Below are 20,191 nucleotides of genomic sequence, written 5' to 3'. Positions count from 1 at the left end.
GATGGCAAATCCTTATCAATCTTATGTCCAAACTTATGCTTGGTGTTTGGTTGTACATAAAAGAATTCAAGGGCTCCTACCAAGCCATTTTAGAAGGATTTATTTCTCACACTAAAGTCATATAATGTAATCTTTTTTTGTCTCTATAGGCAACTCGATATTCAATAGCAAATTTGGCTCAAAAGACGTTCTTCTCCTCAATCATATGCACCAATTACTCAACAATAAATTTCACAATATAAAATGTTATACATGCACCTCCTTATTTCACAATTTGTTTTTCAATGTGCAATCTTAAAAAGATAAGGACATGGAAATTATAAAATTGAATGAGCAAATTTTATGCATTTGACTAGTCGATGATAGGGTTGAATCACAAGTCTATATGAGAAAAAAATGGCATAACTCAAATATGTTGTCTCCCTTTCACAATTAATCTCAACCTTCACTTTCACAAAATTCCATTTCACACCACTAACGTACCTGAAAATCATGCATGCAATAAAGAAGGCATAATCCAAACATGTAGTCTCCCTGTCACAATTAATCTCAACCTTCACTTTAGCCAATTCCATCTCAAACCGTTGGTCTACTTGAAAATCATGAATGAGACAAAGGAGATTCCATGAGCCTTCAATGAATCCATGCCATTAAAATTGCACTTATGTCATACACACACACAAAATTAGTCCACTAAATTTTGTTATCAAGGGATATATAAACAGGTGCTTTCAGATTTACATCAATATGTCCTCTAACATTGCATTTACTTATGATGTATATTTGAGAGTCAAAGAAAATGCTTCAATATTTAAGCTTGCATTTGCTGGGATGTATATTTGAGAGTCAAATAGAATGCTCAATGTTGTCCTTTGATGGGAAAATTTTTTTAGGGCCTTGTGATATAAAGATGAATTTTAAGGAAATTCAATCTTAAGTTCGATCTTAAGTTTAAGTCGATACATTGTAAAATTTTGGTATACTAAGAATTATGTACTTATCTTTCATATGCAGTTTGCTGGGGCTAAAGTTTAGGAATAGCATCATACATTGGGAATGCACACACTAAGAACTTTCTTTCCACCTCAATTTTGACATATGCTATTGTATATGATGTTGATACTATGTGTAGCCTTATGGTTGGCATATTGTTGCATGGTCCAACTTTGCAAGATTTCACATGGGTGCAAGAAGGGATCCCTTCATATAAAGGATGTGTACAGCTTTGGCTTCTTGATTGTTTATTAAGAAACACTCTAAGAAATTAGTTTTTAGACCCATGTCAAATATCATGTCACATTTCCTTACTTTTAGGTTGTCAAGGAATGGTAGCCTCTTTTCTTGCACATGCCCTAGGTGATGGGTATTGTAGATGTCAAACTGGGAGCACACAACTCACACAAGCATGGGAGAAGAAGGCACACAACAATGGTTATCCATAAGGTACACTTCTACTCACATAACACTAAAACGTGACACAATATATACGTAACAATAGAAGGGTTTCCTCAAGTCCAGAAGGACTATTCACTTGAACACTATGGTGTGGACCATACTAATGACCATACCTCAACACTCACCCATCGTCATCAAATAGAGAAATTCAAACTTTTCAAACTTTTGATGAAGCAATGTTTTAGTGAATATATATATAGTGAATGTTGATGGACTAGCTAAACAGTCCTTCCTCCACCTAATATTGTATGTATGAATAGTGAAGGTTGATGTGCTTGGACATATTTTGATGGTTCTTGGTCATTGAGATGGTTGATGTCATAGAAGATCACTGTGGATTGCTCCAACAATTGCGAATGATCATTTCACCAAATAGCCTTACATAAACATCAAGTAGGAGTGATACTAGTAATTCTCCATTGAAGAAAATAGACTTGGCATCCATCTCTTGCAAGTGTTCTCCCATAAAGTAGGCAAGAGGGAGTATCCATTGGATGGTTTTCATACAATTGGTGCAAAAATCTCCTCTTTTCTAAATAACCTTGAAAAAGTGTAGTCCGATATTGCTAGAGAGTGTATCAATTAGATGGTTTTCATCCTAGAGACTAATCCATTCCCCACAAAAGAAAAGTCTCCTCAAAATCAATGCCCTCCTATAGAGCTTACCATTTTGCTACCAATTTTACCAATCCTAGTGACTAATCTTTGAAAAAGAAAACATCTCCTCAAAGTCTATCTATGTGTCTATACATTGCCTTGGGTACGCTCCACATTCCATTAACTAATCTTGCTAGAGCTAGGCAACAAAACTTCAAATATTCCAAATTTCAAGTATATTTGCAACTCTAAATCTTTGACATTGCCTTAACTTTCTAGCTTTTTATTTGGTTCTTAAAAATCATGATGGCATGCTGCCCACTTTACCTCCTTATCAAGCACCACACCTTGGAATGTTGTTGGAGTACAAATTGTGTGATTTGTGCTCTTTCACATACCCAATCATAATGAACTTCTCCTTTTTCCCATAAAATTTCCACTCTTATCCTTTGGTACGTGTGCTTGGTCCATGCTTTGTCATGTGATATCTTGTAAAAGCATTTCAAAAAGAATACCAAAGTTCATATCGCTTCTACCCCAATATTGTCATGCATTTATTGGTGTGCATCATCTCCTTTCACATTCCAAAATGGTGCAATCTTTGTTTTTGTTACACCATTCTATTGTTTTGTTTTAAGCAAGGAAAGTTTTCTATGAATTATCCTATAGAATTCTATGAAAGCTTTGAAGAGATATTCTCTCCCACTCTTGGATCGAAGGCATTGGATTTGACAACCAATCTAAGGTGTCTTGAAAGCTTGAAATCTTTCTGAGCTTAAAAAAGGAGATACAACATTGTTCTTATAGATTCTCCTTAAGTCAAAGTCTCAATCATATTCTAGGTTTTACTTCTACATGTTTGAAGTGAAAGATGTGTAAGACCTCCATTGTTTCTGGGTACAAAAGAATTTAGAGAAGCAATAATGGAAATGTTGTGCTTGCATAAGAGAGATGCACTCAGAGTGACCATTAATTCCTGATGAGGGAGAAGATGATTTATAAAGGGTTTTCATGAAGGGTAATGGAAGTACAAGAACTTTTCAAAAGGGAAAAAAGGACCCGTCATTATCATGCTATTGTTGGGGGTTCAAGGTGGCTTTTCATGCCGTAAATATTTTAACCTTTTAATTATGCCTTCAGATGAAGCCATTGTGGAAGAGTCATGAAAGAGTTTAGGCTAACCAGAAAGCAAACACCTTGCAAAGTGCATGAGCAAGGCAACTCAATAGGTCACAAGAGCTTACAACTTGCAAAGCATAAAGGGACATGAGAAAACAACTTGTTCAAAGTATACATAAGGTTGCAAGAAGAAAATCTAAATGAGAGCTATAGAGCCAATGTCTGATAGCATTGTAAGGCTTGTAAGAGCCTCAATCCCAACTTCCCAAACCCATGCATGTCTCTTACAAGCCCCATTGATGCATATGCAAGAGAACATGATGCCAACCAGCAGCAAATGTAGAAGCCTAAAGCCTTAGAACTAAAGAGCTCAGGGTGACGAGCTCCATTGAAGACTTGTAAGACAATAAGAAGAAATGCTCAATAATAACAATCTAGGCACTGAAGGAGGGCTTAGAGAAACTCAGACAAACTTGAGAATGGGAGATGCAGAATCATGGATCATTTGAAAAAGATGAAAGGGCCTGAGGACAAACATACTCTTTGACATGGAGGATTGCATTTGTAGAGCACATTCTCTATACTTCACCTAATGAATGTAGGCCTTAGAATGGCATCCATTGTGAGAGGTACAGCTATCAAGTTAGATCAATTGATGAACCTATTGTTCTAAGAGGAGGATTGATAAAGAAGTCTTGGGGAAGACTATGTTGAATGTGCATTGATTGCAAAGATGTGCAACAAGATGTGAGATATCCTCTACATGGTTAAATAAAGGTGACACATGTCACAAAATATGTTGTGAAATGGCATGAGGACTAATTGAGCTCTAGAATCCATGAAGAGATATAGGACATCTATTGTCACATTGTGCACGACATTGCTTGTAGCAGATGGCTCTACCGGCAAAGGCATTTGAAGTATGGGTGCACAATCATTTAGCATGCTACATTATAGACATGCAGATATTAAGAAATTTGTTACTTTCCATAGATGACTACACATGCAAGATGCGTGTCTCCTTATGAAGATACAATTGTGGACAATAAGTAATTTGTTACTTTCCTTCATACATGTCATCACTTGTAGACGTATGTTACTTTCCATAGATGATTGGTATGTCTCCTTCATGAAGAAGTACAAAATTTGAGTCTAATTGACGAAACACAATGATAAAATGAATTTTAATTTTGGCATTCCATGTTCGTGATCCCTATTTCATTTTATATAAGCATTTTTGCAAATTTCAAACTTTCTTTTATTGACCTTTGATGACATAAACTTTCAAGTGTGTCATGAGATTTTTTCATCCAAATAATCATATTATAAGAAGATGTAACATCTATACCATGCATTGGCAAATCAAAGTGTGATGCTAGTGCACTATTTGTTCATACTATTGTCATCTTTGTGACATTCAAATCTGTCTTATGTGCAAATTAATGCCACCTAATAACATTTATTGGTGCCATCATTAGGTCTTTTGTATAGATGAAATACCAGATTTTCAGAATGGGCAATTGCCATAGTAATTGCCCATCCATCAACACTTTGATTTGTGCTTTAATATGGAACCTTATATGGCAAGCTCTGAAGTATGTGATAATGTAAAAGAAACATTGTTTAATTTATACTGGAAAATAAGTCACTTTTATTTCAAACGGTTGTTAGTTTGGTTGCCTAAACTTGAAAATTCCACATGCTTACAACTATAAAATTTGAGAAAGTGGAGTGAAACAAATATTAGAAGCAAGGAAACACATCAATAAACATTGCAAACATCAATCCTACAATATCTTGCACACATCTTAAGCTAACCACTTCCATAGTCAAGAAATACACACAAATAGATGATATCTCAACATGAGTACAGTTGTGCATATGCACTAGATTAATTACAAGCAAATAGATGATATCTCGCGAGTAGATTTGTGCATTGCACTAAATTAATCATGAGCAAAACACAAATGGTGGATTGTTACAATTCAAAAAATCATATACCTAACTAAATCTAGAAACATTCCCAAACTCATCCTCTAAAAACACACATAGTGCAATTTCAATCTCATGATAGTCACTCATAAGATTGAAAATCATAAACTCCATCACGCATAGCAAGTTCTAGCTACTATGACATCCCCATTGACGTCATCAATGCCCAAAAGTGGTTGTAGACCATAGAATAAAAATATGGTCTCACACATACAAATCCACACTTCACACATACTTGAGCATCCATTTATACAGTGTCTTCATCTTAAGTTTCTATCGACACTTCAGAGGTGAAGGGCAAACTCAGCCATGACGAGAGGTAGCACTAAAGGAGAAGGCTAATAAAAAAGTAACCCAAAATCTCTTCATTCAAGCTACAACTACTTGTGAAGTCTATTTAGTCTCTCCCAAACGAGCATTTAAATCTAGCTAAGTTTAAGATGGATAGAATTATCGCAATACCAGCAAGCCGTGAAATTTGCATGTCCGCAAATCATGAAGAAATTTGCATTCTTTCATTGCCTTAAATGTGTCAAGGTAAATGGCTACTTGTGGATAGATTATCTCCCTAATGGCCAAGTAAGGTATCAAATCAACACAAGCATTGTCAATACAAGATCACTTGTAAGGGTGCATGTATTATATGCAACATGCAAATAGAATTATTAACCAAAAAATATTAGATGCAATACTTAACATAAGTGTTTTTGCATATGCTATTTATATTGATATTCTCATGATACTATGCTTTCAAGGATATTTTATATACTCAACTCATTTCGATACATGTATGCCAATAGCACTAGTATGCAAATAGCACATAGAAAATTCATTCAACACAAACACTATAAATGCACTAATGAAACACATGCAAAGAAACATGGTTAAATGTCATCTATATCCTCATACACTATGTCAATGAGGATGCTTCAACATGCAAGAGACAATAAGCCATTGAGAGCTCCATTGGATTTATGGTTTTCAAGTGGGACATTGGATTTATGATTTTCAAGTGGGTAGGTACTTTCTTTTTCATGATGTTGATTGCTTGGGCAAATATTTGTAACACCCTATATGAAGCCAAATTTGCTAGAGCTTGCGGAGAAGTTATCCCTTTTACCAAAAAAATGTTGCCCACTACTAAAACTTCCCTTTTTTTAGATGCCCTCTAGAGTTTCACACCCTTTGCTTTAAGCAAGCACAATTTTGGGAGCGATTGTTGATGTATTGTGATAAGATATACAGCTGCTTTCCATATGCACACCACTGCGCTCTCTTGAACTTGAAATTAAAAAATATCACCTTGGCTTATGAAAAGTGTCAACCGTATCAAAACATCAGGGTGCTTTTAACAGTTCTGGATTACAAGACCTGGAAACCACATCCAACATGGCACGAGGGAAGAGCACAGTGATGTACATATATTCTGCCAAAAGTATGGTTGATCCCAACATCCGGACTCAAACATTACTAACAGTCATTATACCTCCCTATTGTCAATTTCTTTTGGGCATGAAGACAGCTATCCACCTCTTCTTCCCAGTCTCTTGTTCCAATGTCAAAGCCTCAATTCATCCTTCTAGACAACCTCATCTGAACTCAACCTCATCTGAACTCTTCATAACTTTTCTACCAAACATCACCATCCCTCTAAGTTCTTCTGGGCTTACGCTTGGTCTTTGAAGAAACTCGTTGCCAGCCATCAGCCTCTTCTTCCAATGTCAAAGCCTCAGTGCCTTCTCCATCATTCTTGGTTCTTGCTGGTGGCCCTGGTCCAGGTTGGCTATTGTCAACATCCATATCATCGGCATCTCCACGCTCCAAAAGAGATGTATTCATCTCCAAATTTTCACTTTCAATACCCTCATGCTGAGAGAACATAAAAGGGCACATCAGTGAGACAACAAAGAGAGCAGCCACTTCAGACTCAAGTCTGTTTTTTATACCACCAGCCCAACACATTATTAGAATTCAAGAAGAATACAATCACCACTCTATTCATGAAAACTTCCCAATCTTGAAGTGCACCTGCTTAAATCTACGAACGTAGCTCTAAAAGAATTTACGTATTTGAGAACTCTGAATAAAAGAAACCACAAAGTATATAGCCTACGAGTCTTTGGTATTAAAAACCTAATAACCCAAACAAATGACAAGGATCCAAGCTCCTTATTGCATAACTGCTGCCTCTCCCTTCCCTTGTGTATCTCATCCATCCTGCTTGCACGCCGCCTTGCCTTGGCCTCCCCTTGATTTCTAACTTGTAGCTCTCCTTTCTGCCTTGCATCTCACAACCCTCCTTCTAGATCAAACCCCTTGCACTTTACACAACCAAATCATAGGATTGGCCTGCTAACTGCTGCCCTTCAAGTGCCTCTCAAGTTGCATTATTAAAACCCCCTTAGTGTTGGTGAGGTAACCTCCCCATCTGTAAGCCACCAAATGAGGAGAGCATGGGGGAGGGAGACTTAGGGCAAGATCTGCCCAGAGAGAAAAGAAAAAGAGAAGGGGGAGATCGTACAGTCATACACATATCTAGGGGCAGTCTTTGCAGGGCCAGTTTTCACAATGACTCATACAGTAAGGGCATGGCTCACACGAGGGCAAGGGGCTCTAGCTCAATTAGAGCGATAGTGCTTTCAGGCACACTTCCAGGACCCTCCGACAAAGGGATGGCCATTTGATACGCTTGTGAGGCCGACATCAATGTATCACCCTTTTGGGGGAGTGCCCTATCAGTGACCGGGTTTAACCTTCCCAGCTGGAGACTACCGAGGGAGGCAGTAGAGTCATCTAGACGACTAGTTGAGAGGGGTTCGCACAGCCTGGTACGCATGCATGTCCAGATGGTTTGATAGTCAGAATATTCAGGTGAACCGCCTCCCCCCCTTCCAGTACAGCTTGGATGCTCAATTCCTGCAGCTCTCACGAAATGAGATAAACCGTATCATACCTTTGGATCTACTCCAGCTCTTTACATCGCGGACTTTCGGGAGGGGGGGGGGGTGGGACCAGGAATTCCCCACCCAGATCCAATTGTTTTACCGCGACCATCTCCTGAGAGTATCAAAGTAACGGGGTGATTATCAGACCTCGGTATCTAGAGGACAGATGAGTCTCACACAGACAAATACGGGTCTGGTCCCACCAGCTGAGGATCGCGGCAAGGAGAGCCACAGGCATACCTAGGGAGCAGAGAATATGCAGGCTATCCACACTGGCAGCAGGTAGAGACAAAGGAGCACTTCCTATGTGCATACAATAAGATTCAGGGATGGTACCACTGTCCCTTTCAGGAGGGACACAGTTTTGGGCCACTCTCCTGGCTGATCTTCATGACCAGGTTTGCATTGGCCTCTACTTGATGGAGATGAGAGACACAGAGAGACCTTATTGCAGCAGTTCGAGTAGCAAGAGGTGACAATGCCACTTAAGGTTTATTGTACGCAGTGATAAGTCACAGTCGAGAGCAGGGTTCGCATGGCCTGGTACGCACACGTGTCCAGGTGGTTTGCTAGTCAGGGTATTCAAGTGGACCACCTCCCCCTTCTACTACAGCTTGGATGCTCAATGCTCAGTCCCTCCAGATCTCATGAGATGAGATCAATCGTATCATACCTTTGGATCTACACCCGCTTTACACATCACGGACTTGGTGTAAGGAAGGGTTGGGGGGGCGGGGGACCCGGGAGTCCCCACCAAGATTCAGCTTTATCGCGAACATCTCCTAAGAGTATCAGAGGGTGAGGTGTTTATGAGACCTCGGTATCTAGAGGACACACAAGTCTCACACGCACTGAGGATTGCTATCAGACAGATGCGAGTTTCATCCCACCAACTAAGGATCAAGGCAGGGACAGCCACAGGCACACCTAGGGAGCAGAGGATATGCAGGCTACAGCGGTAGAGACAAAGAAGCACTTCCTGTGCACTTGCCCTACATACTATGAGATTCAGGACGGTACCACTGACCATCAAAGTATGCACAATGTTTGACCAAATACTAGCCCGAGTCTTAAGTTGGGTGAACTTGCGTACTCTCGAGTACGGGGACACCCAAGATATCTAAGGATGAGGACCTCACGCCCCTACAGGTGGAGGAGATGTGTATCTTGATACCGTAGCGGGACATGGCCCACAAGGAGGGAAGGTGGGCAGTGGTTCGCGATGGGGGACTCCTTATAGGTTCCCGTGGAGCATCTGGTACCCTCCACATAGGGGGGCAAGGTCTATGAGACTCAGAGCACGGAGACCTTGTCCTAACACAGTTTGGAACTGCAATGGTACCTTATGGTCACCACAGTCAGGAATTTCTCAAAGGCTTACACTGGACAAGACATAGCCTTTTATACAAAGACACGCCAAAGCCTAGAGCCCCCTTTACCAGTGGTCAATGGATACACATGGGAGACAGCATACAAGGATAAGACAACGGAGACAGGTGGAGTATGAGAGTTATGAGAAGTGGCAGTACTATACAAATCATCCCTCATTGGGACAATCTCCGTTGAAAGGCTGGACACACACTCTAGATTTCTATGGATAAGGATCCACCGTGCCTCTCGACACGACCTATTCATTACACTCCCCCCCTAAGACATCTCATTTTGGTAGAGACCTGTGAGAGGAGATCGAGGCATCTCCATACACAGCCCTATACCTGGACATCATGGATCTCTCGAGCCGTGGAAGTTCTATACACAGCCCTATACCTGGACATCATGGATCTCTCGAGCCGTGGAAGTTCTAATATAATTAGAGAAGGATCTAATGCAATGGTAAGTTGCAAGTATATACACCCCAATCATATAACTCAAATTGAGTAAGTACTATTTTCTAAATGTACCGGAATTCTCCCATCCTGTACCATTTGGAGTAAAAGTAATTCCTCATAAAGATCGTAGAATCACTAAGTACGAGTAAAAGAAGTTATAATACCAAGCTGTGAGGGATCAAAACGCTTGAGTACAGAACTCTTAGTGATTTTTAAGATACTTAAATTAATTTGTACTTAAATGCAAAACAACAAGAGTGCTGAATTCTCCAAGGCTTTTAGCTACTTAGGGCCCTTCCCGGCTACTGGATCACTACTCCGGCTTTCCCAGGTTCCTTTCAGGTAGGCGGGTACTACAGCTTGTAATTCATCAACAGTTCCACCGAGCAACTTGAAGGGGCTTTAAGTAGAGGAAAACAAAGGATAGGCGCTGGACAAGAGAGAATTTTCCACCCAAATACTCTTTCTTCAATCTCACAAACAGAACGTTGTCCTTGAACTAGATGAAGCGGCTGGAAACTCACAACAGAAGCAGGTTTTGATTACTTTGTCACCTCCAGGGTGATTTACACCCAAAGACTCTTTCTTCAATCCCACAAACAGAACGTTGGCCTTGAGCTAGATGAAGAAGCTGGAAACTCACAACAGAAGCAGCCTTTGATTACTTTGTCACCTCCGGGGTGATTTACACAGTCCATTTCAGAACAGCCACTATCGGTGAGCATCCTTCCATCAAATAGAGTAGAAATAAGCTGAAAATTAAGCACAGATCTTAGCATCATGGTTGTGCAGAATTGTTTTTTATTCCTATTCCAGCTCAGAATAACCTGCCTTCTTCACCGGTAGGTTTGGCTTTGGAGAACAGTGTGTTGGATTTTGTGTTCGAGACGTGCACATGTTTTAGGCACCCATCCATCTATTGCGGTGATACACGGGTTTGTATTAGGGCGGATCTTATTTTCAACATCAGGAGTCAGTTGATCCTCCACAGCGACGCAAGAGATTGATCTCATTCATGAGGACCTGGAATTGCTCTCTAGTTTTTCACCATTTGACACCACTAGAGATGTCTTGGCACTATAGACCATCCCCCTCAGCTTTTCTGTCATATTGTAGAGGCCGGGGATAGAATTCTTATTCTTTCACCTCTTGTATGATCTGTTCAAATTTGAAAGAACAAATTAATGCATTTTGCAAAAATTGAGCATAGAGGTGTCGTTTACCAACAGTCCCATGGATAACTCAATTCCAGCCAAAAACAATGCTAGGATAATGAAAATTCTTAAGTATAACAGAAAGCAAACTGAACCGAAACTGAGTTGAAACTGAGTAATTCATTCCCCAAAGATCCACCCGAGAAGCTGTCTTGAGTAAAGAAGCTTTCTGGCAGCCTGTCGCCATGGACAGAGAAATAAGGGCCTGTTTCTGAATGTAAGGGCTTGAGAACCCCTTTCTCCTACAGGCTGAACCAGCACATGGGCTTTATACAGACACCTCCAATTGGTCTGAGAAAGCTTAGTAGAGTGCAGACGACGGAAACAGAAAGGAGACGGGTGCAGAAAAGGCTCCAGAGGCAGGAGGTGAGCACACAAGCATGTGGGGCTGAGTGAAGCTATCCCCAAAAATGCCCATGATTTATAGCACCTGGGGCTGGCTGGGTCCCTTACATGCCTGCATACCTTAATGTTCGAACCACACTTTGAAGATGGAAGCAATTTGTGCATTAAGCATGACTCAAACATATGCAAAAAATTGCAAGCATCATGCCTTATTAATGGGTTCGTTCAGACTAAAAGGGAGGGTAAGAGAGGTGCTCACTCATGGTAAAGGAAGAGGACCTCACCCAAAGACATGTCTCAATATGGCAAAAACACAGACGCCAACCAAGTACATTAACTGATCCGCTACTGTTCCTTTAAGTGCCCAGCATGCTAGGAATAAAATTTGCCCTTCGGCAACTGCTGTTAGGCAATCCAAGCATGATCTTTTTGGTCTAAAACGCCAGGTCTCCAGTACAGATGCAGCAAAGATACTCTGAATATGAAAGGTTCACTGCTCTAGGGCACGAAGGTTTTTGTGGACAGGATTTTAAAAAATCCTTCTGAACCCTCCACAGTGGTCCCTCCATCCTCCCAGAATGACAACTCTTCTTTTATATAAAAGAACCGTTTTCTGCGACGTAAATTCCAATGATTCAGAAAGCAATAAGAACATGAGGCATACGCAATACAAACACGAAGCATCTGACAGTCTGAAGGATTCTGAAGGCCAGCTTTACCTGCTGACTAACTGAAGCAGAATGTGAGGCAACTGAGGTACTAGAAATAAGAGCCCTGACTGTTTCATAGCTATCCTCCAAGCACTCCTCATAAATGGACATTATATTTTCTGCAACCTGCCACAGAAGTCTGGTGAGGAAACTTTTCTTGAACAGGTAGCATTGCACAAATCTACCCCATCTTCTAATGTAATTTGGACATAATACTACTAACTGCCATGCAATGGTATTAGATCCCTAATTAGTTTTTTCACACATTTTTTACAACAAGAGACAACAAAGCATAGATTTGTTCTGGTGAATCTTATCTCCACAGCAATGGTTAATCCAATGGCTGATCCATTCATGGCTTGGAAGCAGTTGGAGACAAATATTTATCATGCTTTGAAGATAGCATAGAGCGGATCGAAAGGCTTACCTGCTCCAAACTTCCATCTTCTGTCTCAGTATTGAAAAGCACTAGCAAGTTCTCATCCAGCATATCTTCCAACTCATCGATATACCGTCGTACTGCTTTTTCATAACAATCAAACACAGTCATGAAGCAGCAACGACAAGCATGTAGAGCAAAAGAGGGACATCAAATACACAGAAAACAACAGGACATGGTTGTGAAACTATAGGCAATGAGAGCCTCATGCTTAGCTAACCATAAGCAGCTTCTATGATACGCGAGTGGTAGCAGAGACACAAAAAGTCACGGGGACGTGAATTTATGAACTGTGACTAACTTTGGCTTAGGGGACTAGCCCAAGGGAAGCGACTCTTCCCAGAAGCCCCTAGGTGCACACACTAGGCCTACTTGCTAAGGGCAAGGCAAGGTTTAGAGGGTCATAAAGTTAGGCCTAAGGAAACCAACGTTTCATTGGTTAGAAGGGTTAGGATTTAAGTGTGAGGGGCAAACCAAAGTTCCATTGGTTGTGGAGTTAGAACATTAATGAGGGGGCCACATGGCAGCCCCTCATGCACACCTACCCTCTTCCTCTCCTTCCAAGGCAAAAGGTACGTGATTTTTGGACGTTTTAAAAAAAAGCTCTCGCTCGCTCTCTCTCTCTCTCTCTCTCTCTCACGCATTTCGAGGTGCAGCCTTGCTCTCCCCTTGCTGTCCAAGCAGCTGTTCCATTGATTGCACGCTTTCCCAATGCTGGTGTACGGTTCTTCCACGCTGATGTACGGCTGTTTTTCTCCAGCATGCATCTCAAGGTGAAGTTGCTACTGTACGGACCAGTGGGCACTGGTTTCGAGGCATTTGAAGCTGCTACTGTACGGACCAGTGGGCACTGGTTTCGAGGCATTCTTGTTGCTGTACGGCTGATCTACACCCATTTCGAGTTGTTTTCCTTGCTGGTTTCAGTGAATGCATGCGCTACGAGGCCTTTCCATGGCTGGCTGTACACTCTCCCTCTCCTGCCCGTGACCCTCCTGCACTCTCTCTGATTCCAGGCGCTTCTCTCTTCCTTTCTCTTTCCTAGCTGCCAACTCCTCCTGTTACCTCTTGCACCCCTAGAGGTGTTCTGGATTGGATTGGAGCACCTTGGAGCTGATTTGGAACCATTCGGAGCTGGATTGAAGTCGATTGACGCTGGTTTGAGTTCTCTTGTCGCTATCCCTTTCATGTTGATTGCATTTAGTCATTTTGGAAGCTTGTTGTTGCTCCATTTGTTGTTGAAGCCCCTCTTGGCCATTCAAGCAGTCACAGAGGGTGTAACCAGATTGGAGTCAAAGGGGGTAGTGTGTGGATTTTCTTCCTGTATTGTGGTCACTTGTTCAGTCTGAGATCTGTGTTGATGCTTGGTCACCCTGAGAGGCTGGTCAGTGGGTTGTCCGTTTTCCAGACCTGTTGAGCAAGTTGGATGCTTTGTGGAATGCTTGGACACCTTTACAGTTGGTCATGGACAATGGTGAATGCCTTGGCCTTGCCTTGGCACTTGGGTACTAGTGTGTGCACTAGGATGGAATGCAGGTTGTAGCCAAAGTTTGGCTTGGACAGTGGAACTGCCAATGGGGTAGAGCTCAAGGGTGAGCCCTATAGTCACTCTCAAGGTTGAAAACTATAAACTCCATCACAGATACCAGGGACCAAGTTTTAGTTCTATGACATCCCCATCAATGTCATGAGCACCCAATGATGGGTGTAGACCGTAGTATAAGCAAATACTCTCACAAATACATATCCACACACCCACACGCACTTGAGCATCCATTTATATAAAAGTCTTTATACTGAGTTTATGTCAGCACCGCTGATGTGAAGGGCAGACTCAGCTTTAACACTAAACGAGAAGACTAACCAAAAAGTTGTCCGTTCTCTTTATTCAAGCTACAACTAATTGTGAAGACTGTTGTGTTTCATATTAGTCTCTCTCAAACTAAGCAATTTCAAGCAGATAATGCTTGGAAAATATAGTATTTAAGATATAGATCCCAATATTAGAAGGCTGCAACAAGGACAAAAACTTTATGGGTGAAATTTGCATGTCCACTAATATGACAGGAACATCTATCTAGATGAATTCAAGAACATGACCAAACTAATCCTCTGAAACACAAGTTACAACAAATAGTACTTTCAATCTCATGACTCACACTCACAAGGTTGAAAACAATAAACTCCACCACGCATATTAGAATATGGAACTAATAAAGTGGCACTTTCAGCCTCCACCTTGGATTTTTGTTAGCTCGTTTTGAGCTGGTTTTTTTTCTCTCATGCATGACATGATGTCTTCCCGCATTTGAGCTTGCTCTTGCGGTTTTCATCCATACTTAATGAAGTAATCTTTTTTGAAAAAAAGAAAAAGAATTAGGAACTAGTACTATGACATCCCCACCAAGGTCAACAGCACCAACAGTGAGTGTAAACTGTAGCATAAAAACAAATGCTCTCACATATACATATCCACACGCCGATGCACAATCATGTGCGTGTGTGTGTGTGTGTGTGTGTGTGTGTGTGTGTGTGTGTGAGAGAGAGAGAGAGAGAGAGAGAGAGAGAGAGGAGGTAAATGGGTGTTGCATTTCTAAATGAATGCCTAGGAGACCATGGCTAGCATCAAGATTGGCACATCTTGATTGCAAGTACAATCTCACGATAGGGAGGCAGCAGACACAACTGCAATTGCCCTAGTCAATGTATGGCTGGAAACTCGATTTGGAAGCAAGAAAATGAGAGAGACGTCAGAGTGCCATTGTTTGTACATGCTTGTGGCAATCATGTCAATGTACACTTGCATTGTCCCTACTCGTACCTAACGAAGATTCAAGGAGTTTACCAGATCATACTCAGGAGCGCACATTCGTTTTGCTGCCATGCACACACATCAACTGCCCTCTAGTCACTTTGCCTAGAATTGGGACTAAGTCGCCACACTCCCAAGCCACCAGCAAGCTAGCAACGCTGTTTCTGATGTTTATGTTGGGGAACTGAAGGGAAAGCATGAAGTGAACACAAAATGAGAATTCTTGCTTTTTTTGGAATGAAGAAAGGTGAGTGCCTACATAATGAGGTCCTTATGTAGGCACCTCTTACATGATCGCTGACATCACTGATGACCTCTGATCTCCACAATCATCTCTTCAATCAGCTCCTAGATTCTCTCAATCATCCTATGTGGCATCTACCACCACCTAACAGTGCTTATAAGCACCTAACTGTACCTCTAGCACACACACATAGAAACCAAGGTGTGCCTGGGGCATACACCTTGAGATATCCCATCATACCCCCCCTCAAGGGAATGCCTTAGGCTATGTCAAGGATACATCTAGTCTCATAGTTTCTCATGCCATCTCATGGTGGTCAAGGATAAATCTATGACTAGGTTCTCATGCTAGCAAGGGGTTCCCAAGGGTGTGAAGTAAACGAAAGGGATACATAAGACCTTCCAATGGTTCTCTCCCCTGCATGTACACAATGTCTGCAGGAGGTACCATGGAGCAAAACACATACACATGGCCTACATCATATGGTGACCACAGGTGTTTACAAAGAACACAATAGTTTATTTCATTCATTTTGGAAGACTATCCAGGCTGAGTACCTTAACTCAACATAAAAAGAGAGATCTTGAGCATATATGGAGATGGTTCAAAAAGCATAATCTTCATACGATGCCTCATCTTGTGGAGGCACATCAACTGAAAATAGATTGGCAGTCTCTGGTTTTGAAGTTGCTTCCTTTTTTGCCTTACAATAATTCTCATGGTGATTGTTTTTGCCACAATGTTTGCAAGGATTAATCTTGAAGCAATCTTTTGAGAGGTAATTAGTCTTTCCACAATGTTTGCAAGGTGAAAACTTGCCCTTCTTGATTTTTATGGCATAGGCTGTGTCATTGCCTCTTCGGAGTTCCATGTGCCTTTCTTCTTCTTGAAGAGCAGTAATAAGACCTTCAAGAGTAGGATTAGGAAGATTTTTCAAAGTGATAACAACATGATCATAATCTTCCGGCATACTTTTGAGCAACACTGCCATTGCATCATCTGTAGTGATTAGAGAGTTGATAGAAGCAAGTTGAGTCATGAGACTCCGCATATGATTGACATGGGCAGCCAAAGGAGTGCCACTAGCCATCTTCAATTCAAAGAAAGCAATCTTAAGTGACAATTTTGAGATGTGAGAGCTAGCACCAAAAATAATATCAAGCTTCTGCCAAGCTTCAGAAGGAGACTCCAAATCAGAAATGTGATGAATATAGTCATCTCCTAAGGCAAGAGCAATGATGCCATAGGCTTTCTCCTCTCTAGCAGGATCGCTTGCCGGGCGTGTTGGAGCTGAGGATTCTCCAGCATTAGAGGCTGTTGAAGAAGAAGTTGAAGCAGGTTTGACAAGCCCCCAGGTTTTCCCTCATTAATGCAAACTTAACCTTCATCTGCCATGTGTGAAAGCCTTTACCATTGAACTTATCCATATTCAAGAAGGTAGCCATGAGAAGGTCTCACCCAGAATGGGCAGTGTCTAATCTCTTACAAGGCTAGAAAGAGTTGAAGGGCTTCAAAGTACAAGCATTCAGAGTAGCAAAGACTTGTAACCAAATTCCATACTACAAATCAATGATGCTTTCACTTGCATGCTTTATAGAGGTGACTAAATGAAAATATTCCAATCAAATCCAGGTATAGCAACTTAAAACAAAGCTGTAGCCACAGTTGTACTGATGCTATTCATCACTTTAAAACATCAGAAATGCTAAAGTAGCATCTAATGTAGCATCAAACTCACAACCTTGTCAAAACTGTCCAAAACAGAGGCCTGAACTTGGAGGGCTTATATCTCACTCTTCAAAGCAAAGAAAAAAGAGCTTTCTAGGTAGAAACAAAGGTCATATACCAGAGAAGAGCCATTGAGGAGGAGAGGCGCAATTCCACGTCACGTCGCCATAGCTAGCTGCTTGAAAGTCAACTGGTTTTTCCTTGTTTTCTCCTTGAATATGCAGCCATTGCTGCTCAAATTTCAGCACAAGATAGCCCAAGGTATGAAGAAGCTTCCCCTAAAAGGAATTAGAGAAAGGTGGAGCAGACAGAGAAAATGTAGAAGATAGTTTCGACGATCTTCGTGGAATGGCGATCAATAGCGCAGTTGTTTCTTCAATTCCTTGCAGGTGAAAGTTCGCCCATTTGAGACGTACCTCCAGCTCAGAGGATTCGGAGAATGGCGGAGAAACAAGAGAGAATAAGCTCTAGCAAGTTTTGGAAGAAATCGTGAAGATGAAGAAGAAGAAGAAGATGGAGAAGAAGAAGATGATGTGGCACAAATGGGCTCAAGGAGGATCATAGTGCTCTGATACCATGTTGGGGAACTGAAGGAAAAGCATGAAGTGAACACAAAATGAGAATTCTTGCTTTTTTTAGAATGAAGAAAGGTGAGGTGCTTATGTAGGCACCTCTTACATGATCACTGGCATCACTGATGACCTCTGATCTCCACAATCATCTCCTCAATCAGCTCCTAGATTCTCTCAATCATTCTATGTGGCATCTACCAAACTCATCCTCTAAAAACACAACATAGTGCAGTTTCAATCTCATGATAGTCACTCACAAGGTTGAAAACCATAAACTCCATCATGCATAGCAGGGACTAGCTACTATGACATCCCCACTGACGTCATCAACGCCCAACAGTGGGTGTAGACCATAGTATAAAAATATGCTCTCACACATACAAATCCACACACCCACACATACTTGAGCATCCATTTATACAAAGTCTTCGTACTGAGTTTCTGTCGGCACTCCGGAGGTGAAGGGCAGACTCAGCCATGATGAAGGCTAGCACTAAAGGAGAAGGCTAATCAAAAGGTAGTCCAAAATCTCTTCATTCAAGCTACAACTGCTTGTGAAGTCTAAACATTTTCATTTTAGTCTCTCCCCAACGAGCATCTAAATCTAAATCTAAATCTAAACAATTTTATGCATCAACCAAGTTACAACCTCATGCCTTAGAACATTGTTTACTGTGATGATTGGGTTTCCAGCGTGGTACCAGAAAGCATTTTGTTGTTTTGTATTTTGCACCTTCGTGAACGAGGAGTGATATATGAACCTCTACGAAGGAGTAACCAAGGTCAAATGGCGAAGGTATGTGATTAGCAAGCTGCAACTCAACTAGATCTAGGGGTAAAGGGTTGCGGCTAGCTTAGCCCCTTGGGAAGATGCCGAATTGTGACGATTGGCTATTGCTGCAAACTGGACCACCACCATCATGTCCGCTCTCTTCCATCAAGGACTGTAGGGCAAGCGTATAGCTCAACAAAAGAAACGTCAGTGGAAGTATGTGACCGTCCTCCTTTTAAGATGAGAGACAAAGTCTCTCACTCAGAACATGGCTGAAAAAATCAATGAAAGCTTTGGCTTTGTACTCTCCACCAGGCATGAGATTCTAGGGTGAGTAGAGCAGCAGCCCCGAAGCTCATGACATCGCATGATGCCGCCCTGAAGTGCATAACACTGCTGTACTACGCAGCCCTTAAGATGGTGTGGCCTGCTCGTTGTCATGATGATTTAGCTCTGTTGCCTGACAACTCAGTATGGGGTGAAGCCAATATGCAGTAAGGGGTTGAAAGTGGTGCTGGGTGCACTATGTAACCATTTCGTCGTCACTATCTCCTCCGATTGCACGGCTGATGTTGAATACCAGAAACCCTGCTGTGCGCTCGTGTTGACATGCACCTTATGCGCATTAAGAAAGCAAAGTTCAAAATACCCAAAACAAAATGAAAGAGATAAGTTGCGAAAAGGCACCTTTTGATTGGTGGATCCAAGCGACAATCTCAGCCTGCAACTGCTGGGCCTTCTGCTGGGAAGAAGGTCCGCCCCATTCGTTATGAACAGCGAGCTGCAAGGCGGTCCAACGGCTAAGGATGGCACCAACGCCTTGCTGAAACATGGCAAGGCCATCCTGAGAGAGGGCACGAGGACGTTGCCCCCCTCCACCATTCTCCATAACCGTTCCACTCCTCAGCTCCATCCAAAGGCACAAGGATCTCTCTTTGCTTCCACTCTATGTATTATAGAACAATCTCGTCCTGTAGATGCAAAATAGGTCTATTTCAAGAATAGTTCCCTTCACATTTGTGCTATACTCTTAGGCGCCATGGGAATCCCCCTAGGCATGATCCGGTGCACGGCCCACTCCCACATCCAGCACACGGCTCAATGCATTCAGTAAGAGTTCCCTTCACATTTGTGTTAATCTTAGAATAGCGATACCATGCCCACCGCCCTTCTGCCCGCCGATATCCTACGCATGCCTCACGTGCATTCAGTAATAACTCCCTTCACATTTGTACTAATCTTAGTATTGTTTATCGACCAGCGGTGCCATGGACACCGCCCATGGATCATGGACTGCAAGATTGCTTGCTCACATTCAGCCACGGTCCAGTTTGCATTCAATGTACCATGGTTGGGCATCAACAACTCTTGTTTGTAAACACCCTTATTACAAATTCACCATGTTTTTGTATGGATTTGTA

The 20,191-nt window shown here is 41.7% G+C and overlaps 1 protein-coding gene across 1 annotated transcript; it reads right to left on the bottom strand.

The window, feature by feature from the left end:
* Window positions 1-6,349: 6,349 nt before the first annotated feature.
* On the bottom strand, window positions 6,350-19,848 carry LOC147889061 (uncharacterized). Its single transcript, XM_087392542.1, has 4 exons — window positions 19,458-19,848; window positions 12,634-12,725; window positions 12,216-12,332; window positions 6,350-7,032 (listed from the first exon to the last, which is right to left on the bottom strand). Exons 1-4 carry the CDS (start codon window positions 19,681-19,683, stop codon window positions 6,814-6,816), a joined length of 654 nt encoding a protein of 217 aa, XP_087248668.1. The 5' UTR covers window positions 19,684-19,848; the 3' UTR covers window positions 6,350-6,813.
* Window positions 19,849-20,191: the final 343 nt, after the last annotated feature.

Source organism: Dipteris shenzhenensis, chromosome 21, assembly GCF_047967505.1.
Source record: "Dipteris shenzhenensis isolate YYH24624 ecotype China chromosome 21, Dip_SZ_1.0, whole genome shotgun sequence".
NCBI classification, from domain to species: domain Eukaryota; kingdom Viridiplantae; phylum Streptophyta; class Polypodiopsida; order Gleicheniales; family Dipteridaceae; genus Dipteris; species Dipteris shenzhenensis.
The sequence above is the reverse complement of the archived record's forward strand: the minus strand, read 5'-3'. Positions and strand labels throughout refer to the sequence as shown.

Coding starts and splice junctions, on each gene's coding strand:
- LOC147889061 (XM_087392542.1), bottom strand. CDS start 19,683: ATGGAGCTGAGGAGTGGAACGGTTATGGAGAATGGTGGAGGGGGGCAA. Junction 12,726..19,457: donor TTGGATCCACCAATCAAAAG/GTGCCTTTTCGC, acceptor ATGAAAAAGCAG/TACGACGGTATATCGATGAG. Junction 12,333..12,633: donor AAGATGGAAGTTTGGAGCAG/GTAAGCCTTTCG, acceptor CTTCTGTGGCAG/GTTGCAGAAAATATAATGTC.